The sequence below is a fragment of the Octopus sinensis genome, linkage group LG6 (genome assembly GCF_006345805.1).
Source record: "Octopus sinensis linkage group LG6, ASM634580v1, whole genome shotgun sequence".
Classification (NCBI taxonomy): Eukaryota; Metazoa; Mollusca; class Cephalopoda; order Octopoda; family Octopodidae; genus Octopus; species Octopus sinensis.
Window position 1 is genome coordinate 58,012,924 of NC_043002.1, and position 7,034 is coordinate 58,019,957.

The 7,034-nt window shown below is 35.5% G+C and overlaps 1 protein-coding gene across 1 annotated transcript; it reads left to right on the top strand.

Moving 5' to 3' along the window:
* The first annotated feature begins 1,448 nt into the window (after positions 1–1,448).
* On the top strand, positions 1,449–6,822 carry LOC118763733. The gene is made up of 2 exons (XM_036503495.1): positions 1,449–1,832; positions 6,284–6,822. Exons 1-2 carry the CDS (start codon positions 1,485–1,487, stop codon positions 6,287–6,289), a joined length of 354 nt encoding a protein of 117 aa, XP_036359388.1. The 5' UTR covers positions 1,449–1,484; the 3' UTR covers positions 6,290–6,822.
* The last annotated feature ends 212 nt before the right edge of the window (positions 6,823–7,034 follow it).

Genomic DNA, 7,034 nt, shown 5'->3' on the forward strand with positions numbered 1-7,034 from the left:
TTTTACAATGTCAAGTATAAGTTTGTTATCACCTGCAACTGAAAAAGCCGTGCAACCACCAGTGAAGTCAATTATAGGTCACAAGCTATGAGTGCTCTGTTTAGCAATAATCAACATACTGTTGACACTTTTGGTGCAGATGATGATCACGGTGGTCAAGAACTCCTAGAAAAGGGAGAGCAGAAACAGGAAACAAGAAACAAATTTGGTGATTTCAAAGAATAGTGACCTGGCAAACTAACCCGTAACAATTGATAATGATTTCATACAAAACTGTGTAATGCAAGACATCAGTTTTTTTTGTTGTTTTTTTTTCAAAATAAAAAAAAACAGATAATGTATATACAGAATCCCAAAAGATTTACAAACAGCAAAATCGAAGTTTCTCAAATAAGTACTTTGAAAGAAAATTGAAAAATGGTCAGACTGTGATGAGATCCTGGTTAGTTTACTAAAAGAGCAAACTCATTTCTAAATACCAAATATCACTCACAACGGGTGGATTTTCTGATTGGATGAAAACAACATGATACATAGAACTGTACTCAATTATTGTTGACTCTATACCTGACATGACACATTTTGACCAGCTAGTAATTGTGGTTCGATACTGTTATAATGCCAATAGAAAAACATTCATCCACAAACTTGTTCAACAAAATAACAATTTCTGGGGGAGCATAAGTTTTCACTTGAAAATGTAATGTGGTCAGTTGTACGATAATGCTTCCAATATGAAGGGCTCAGAGAAAGGACTGCAAGCACTTCTTAAAAACATTAACAGATTTGCAGGTTATGTACCATGTGGAATTCACTCAACCTTGTTTGGTAAAAGGTAGTGACTACTGTACCTGAAGTTGTTGACTGTTTTGGCATCTTGCAGTAGCTGTATGTTTTCTTTTCTGAATCTCCTCAAAGATGGGGATTTTGAACACACAGGGTAATCTAGCCTTTTTCGTTAAAGAGCTTAAGTGTAACTAGATAGTCTGCACACTATGAAGCAGTCTGGGCAATTAAAAATGGATATAGGGATATTTTACAAAATCTCAAACATATGTTTGAAGACTCAGAAGAAAAACCTGAATGTAAGCGAGATGCAAAGAATTTATACCACAAGCTGGTAAAATTGGAATATACTGTTTTAACAGTCGTTTGCGAAAAAGTTATGAAATGTTTTAACAAAACAAGAAACTCCAAACCCCTGGTTCTGATGTATTTGAAGTTTATCTTCTGCTAGCATCTTTGCTTCCATTTGTTAAAGAACAGCGAGAAAATTCAGCCAACAGGATTGCACACTATGAATCAGCAGCAAAAGTTTTATGTGAATATATCGCTTCAAATTATTATGATGCTTTCAAACGCATTGTTATAAAGAAATTTGCAGATGGAACAAATGATATGGCTTTTTTGAAAGGGGCTGACAAATTTAGGAGAGAAGTTCAAATCAAGTCTATGACTCCTTGATAATCCAGTTAAGCAAGAGGATGGGCCTATATCAGCAGATTGTGAAAAGGTTCAAGTTTCTCTCAGAATTGAACAAATCGGAATTTGATGAGGACAGTATCAAACTTATAATATCGCATTACAAAGACGATATTGACCACAAATTAATAAATGAGTGTTATCAGTTCAAAGGGCATTTACACCTTAGAAAATCCCGGAACACAGAAGAAAACATACCATCTAAATTGCAATGCACAGAAGTTCTTCAGCTTATGTATGAGCATCAATTAATTGAAGTGTCCCCTAATATTACCACTGCGCATAAGATGTACTTGACAATGCCCATCACGAGCTGTGAAGCAGAAAGGAGTTCCTCAAAGCTATTCTTTGTAAAGAATAATTTTTGGTCTACCATGGCTGAAGAACGCTTAAATTCCTTATGCATATTGTCTCTAGAAAATGACATTGCACGGAAGCTGTCATATGACAAAACTGTTGCTACAAAAAAAAAACAGAAAAAAGAGTATTTTGTAATTTTCGTATCTTAATGATTCATCATGTATTTATATAACGCTTCCCTAAGTTTCAACCCCCATAACTCTAAAAATATAAGGCTTCGCTTGGAAAATATTTGTAGTATTATGCCATGGTACAACTACATCGGCAAAGATATCGGTGATTACTCACAACTCGTTTCTGATGGAAAGAGGGCTCAATTTCAGACTCATTTTTAAGGACTCCACGTCACAACTCCACCATTTGGGCCTCAAGCTAGAGTTCCTTGAAAAGGCATGAGAATTCTTGGATCCTTGTTGGATGTTACCCTACTGTTGTTGGTTGTAAAGGGGGCCCCCATCACATTTAAAGCTTCAGGGCCCCACTGTAGATACGAACAGGAATGATGAAAACTTGTTGAAAACTGTGCGTAGGCCTCTGAGCAGGCATCGCCACCCCACCCCCTTCCGCTCAATAAACACTCACAACGCCCGGTCTGGGAATCGAAACCGTGATCCTACGACCGCGAGTCCGCTGTCCTAACCACTGGGCCATTGCGCCTCCACATATACATATACATATATATATATATATATATATATATGTATATGTATGTATGTATGTATATGTGTATATAGATAGATAGATAGATAGATAGATAGATAGATATGTTTCTTTATTAGCCACACAGGGCTGCACACAGATAGAACAAATTACAAGGTAGAGCTTTTCTTTTGAAGGTTTAAAAAAAAAAAAAAAAAAAAAGGAAGGGGGGTTTCGATCAAAAGGGATCGTAAAAGGAGAGAAAGAGGACAAAAAAAAGGGGGGGGGGGGTTAAAAAAAAAAAAAAAAAAAAGGGGGAGAGGAAAAAAAAATTGATCAATAGGGATCGTTATCACAGAGATGTCAATATGAAGTGTAAAGGGGAGGACAGGTGAGGTTTACCCGTGGAAAGAAAAGCCTACGGAAAAGACCACGATGGACAGTAGATAGAGATAGCATAGGATGTCCACAATTCCACATAGTCAGCTACACGGATCACAAACTTGTGACATGTACGCTAGACTTAGGTAAGACACTTAGGCAGGGTCCCGGATACTGGAAACTAAACGCGTCTTTCCCATCGAGACAAGTTTTCAGAGACCGGATTAGCACACTAGTAAAGAGGGCTTTGACGGGAGCCATCATCAACAACAAATGGTGGTTTGCCCTCAAGAGAGCAGTAAAAGCAGAAGCGATTAGGTACAGCAAAGCACTAGCCATAGATAGAAATAGAGAGACAGATAGATAGATAGATATACATACATATACATATACATACGTATACATATACATATTCACACATAAATATATATGTGTGTAATATATAAATATGTTTGATGTTTTTTCTTATTAAATCTCTTTCTGTCTCATTAAATATTAGTAATTATTCGTTGTCGCTGTGGTGTCAAATATGCTGGTAGATAATAAGATGGCTGACGCCTTAAATGTTGCGTTTAACACGCCACCAAAAATGTATACTGTGAGGAGACTGTATAAATTTAATCTGCCTTAATCCTCAGATTATTATCTTAGCACACGCCGTTCTTCTCAATCTTTTCATTTTTGTTAAATGAATAAACGAAGGATATAAAGACCAATATATAGGCACGTGATTAATTAATAAGATACGGTCAAACTTCATCTCTCTCTCTCTCTATATATATATATGTGTGTATTTGTATATATATATATATATATATATATATATATATATATACAAATATATGTATATGTATATACATGCATATATATATACGCGTATATAATATATATATATGTGTGTATATATATGCGTGTATATATATATGCATGTAAATACATATATATATGTATATATCTGTACATGCATGTATATATACGTATATATATTATATATATGTATATATATGTGTATATATATATGTATGCGTGCTTATATATGTGTTTATATATATATATAATCATAATTATAATTATATTTATTTTTATATATATTAAGCATGTATATGCTTTCGAGTGTATGTAGATTGTACACGTATACATACCACATGTGAGTTTTCTCAAATGTTTAGCAGTTTTAAAAATTCCAGAAAAACAAGAATGTATAGAAACCAGTAACACACCCACAGACACACTCTTTTTTCTTTCTTTCTTTCAGTCTGCCTCTCTCTCTCTCTCTCTCTTTCCATCTTTCTGCCTCTCGCTGTGCACACATATATATGTATATATATATATATATGTGTGTGTGTGTGCGTGTGTGTGTGTGTGTGCACAAGAGTAGCTGTGTGGTAAGTAGCTTGTTTAGGAACCACATGGTTCCGGGTTCAGTCCCACTGCGTGGCACCTTGGTCAAGTGTCTTCTACTATTGCCTCAGGCCAACCAAAGCCTTGTGAGTGGATTTGGTAGACGGAAACTGAAAGAAGCCCGTCGTATATATGTATATAATGTGTGTATGCTTGTGTGTTTGTGCTTGTCCCTCCAACATCACTTGGCAACCGATGCTCGTGTCTTTACGTCCCCGTAACTTAGCGGTTCTGCAAAAAGAGACCGATAGAATAAGTACTAGGCTTCCAAAGAATAAGTCCTGGGTGTCGATTTTCTCGACGAAAGGCGGTGATCCAGCATGGCCGCAGTCAAATGACTGAAACAAGTAAAAAGAAAAAGATATGGGTTTGTGTGTGTGTGTGTGCGCGCGCGCGTGTGTGTGTGTGTGAGTGTATGTGTGTGTGTTAGGATAAGCAAGTTAGGCAGGTCAATATACAAAGTATATTAAATACATTAAATATAAAAAGTATATAAGTTTACACACATATGCTTACACATATGAATGGAAACGATATCAAGAATAAAGGCGTTGAAGAAAAGTTAGACAAATCCAACAGCTGTTTCTGGAGGAATTGGTGGTCCAAAATTATGCATGTAGATTGATTCCATTATCGGATGAGACAAACCTCCATCTTGAGGAAAGAGATCTTACACTTGATGTGTTGTGGACACTTCAAATGTAAGTTTTCTTCCCAGAAGGCAGAGGCTCCGACTAACGAGAACTGTAAAATGGTAAAGCAAGAACATTTTAGAAAGTTGGAGAAATGTAAAGTGAGATTTTTTGTTAGCGGTAGGACTCAAAGTAGATAAAGCTATAAATAATAGTGTGTAGAATATTGAGTAAAACATCCTTGGATGCAAATATGATCTTGGCTTTAGGTCCGTGAGGCCTAAACCCACAAGTAGAGGAGAGAAATAGGAGTGGATTGGTTGATTTAGAGGAAGGAATTGGTCAGGATTTCCATATATGTATTCTGAACATGTTTCCGCTGGATTAAACCTGAACATAACATTCGCTACAGTAATACGGCTTCGGAGAACAACTCTCTTTATATGATCTGCGTTGACAACTCACATGTGCCGATAACGTAACAGGCTGCGAAACACCGGTGTTTTGATATAATTTTGTCTCTTCAGTCAGATACAACATCCGGATCTTTGAATAGTCTCTAAAAGATTTAATAGATTAAAAATTTACTGATGCGTATTCACCGACAAGTTGATATTTAATTGTTATGAGCACGCAAAAGAGATAACAACTGTTTTAGATATTTAGAGAAAGATTGGAAGCTAGAGCTCTAGACTAGTAAAACATACTATATATATATATATACATGTGTACGCACACACATATATAAAAGTTTAATTACACAGCAGTTGAGCAATGTATCACCAAAAAGTAAAGTTATAATTGTAATTAAATATGACAGAATGTGTTAGCACACCAACTATGCTAGAAATAAGAGCTAAAGCACTCAGATGCTACAGTCAACGCACATAATTGTATAGATACATACTGCCAACGACCATAAACGGCCGAAAATGGCAATCGTCGACCGTTTTGGCGTTAAAATCGAAGCTTCTTCAGTAGGGTCGGCACAACTTGCCAGATTCCGGATAAGATTGCCACCAGTATATATATCTACTCCATAAAAATTTATGGATGACTTAGCGACTCGCTAATGTGTATACAAATAATTTAATTATGCAAAACTTTAGCAATGTATCACCAAAAAATAAAAATTATGATGCTGCAGTCGACGTATATGATTTAGCTCTTATTTCTAGCATTGTAGGTGTTCTAAGACCCTCTGTATACATACATACATATATATATATATATATATATATATATAACAGTGTGTTTCAAAAAGTTTGATAGCATTTTGCAATCTAATAACTTTGTCAGTTCTTGTTCAAATGACTTCAAATTTTAACAGCATGTGTAGAAACAGGTCAAAATTGTATGTTTAATGTTTGATATGTTTATCTTTTCAGATATAGAAATGGCATTCACTGAAAGAGAAAAGGCATTTTGTGTGTTGGAGTATGCTCGAACACAGTCGAACAAAACTGTGCAGCATGCATTTATGAGAGGGTTCTCTAAAAAGTCATCGAGAGCAATGCAAATATGGACATAGCACAAAGAATTCAAAGAGGAAGGCTGTCCGTGCAGAGCAAAAGGATGTGGACGATCACTAACGTCTGAAGAGACAGTCGAGCGAGTTCGCTAAAAACTCTTGTAAAGCCCCAAGAAATTCATAAGAAGAACAAGTTTGGAAACCCAGATTGCTCCAACGATAGTTTCCTGAGGAAACGTTTGCTAATGAAACCCTACAAGCTGCAGCTCGTTCAGACCATGACAGCAGAGACTGTTACGTAAGACATGCTGTAGCATGTTTAGGAGGAGCTGGACAACCGACTTGACGTGTGCCGTATCTCAGGCAGTGTGCATATTGAACATTTGTGAGATCGTTCATGGAATCCATATACCTTTGGATTCCTCATTCAAATTTGGAGGAATAAATCATATGTTGCTCAACATTAAGCCTGTTTAGTTTCATTCGGTTTGACTATGTATTTTCTGTGATATTTACATCTCAAATTATATTAAATGTTTTGAAAACCCTGTATATACATATATATATATATATATATATATATATATATATATATATATATATATATATATATATATATATATATATATAATTTAACATTAAGGATAACTTCTTAATAAGGAATCTTA

Bases quoted from the DNA above. Each gene is read 5' to 3' on its own strand.
- LOC118763733 (XM_036503495.1), top strand. From the start codon at position 1,485: ATGGGCCTATATCAGCAGATTGTGAAAAGGTTCAAGTTTCTCTCAGAA.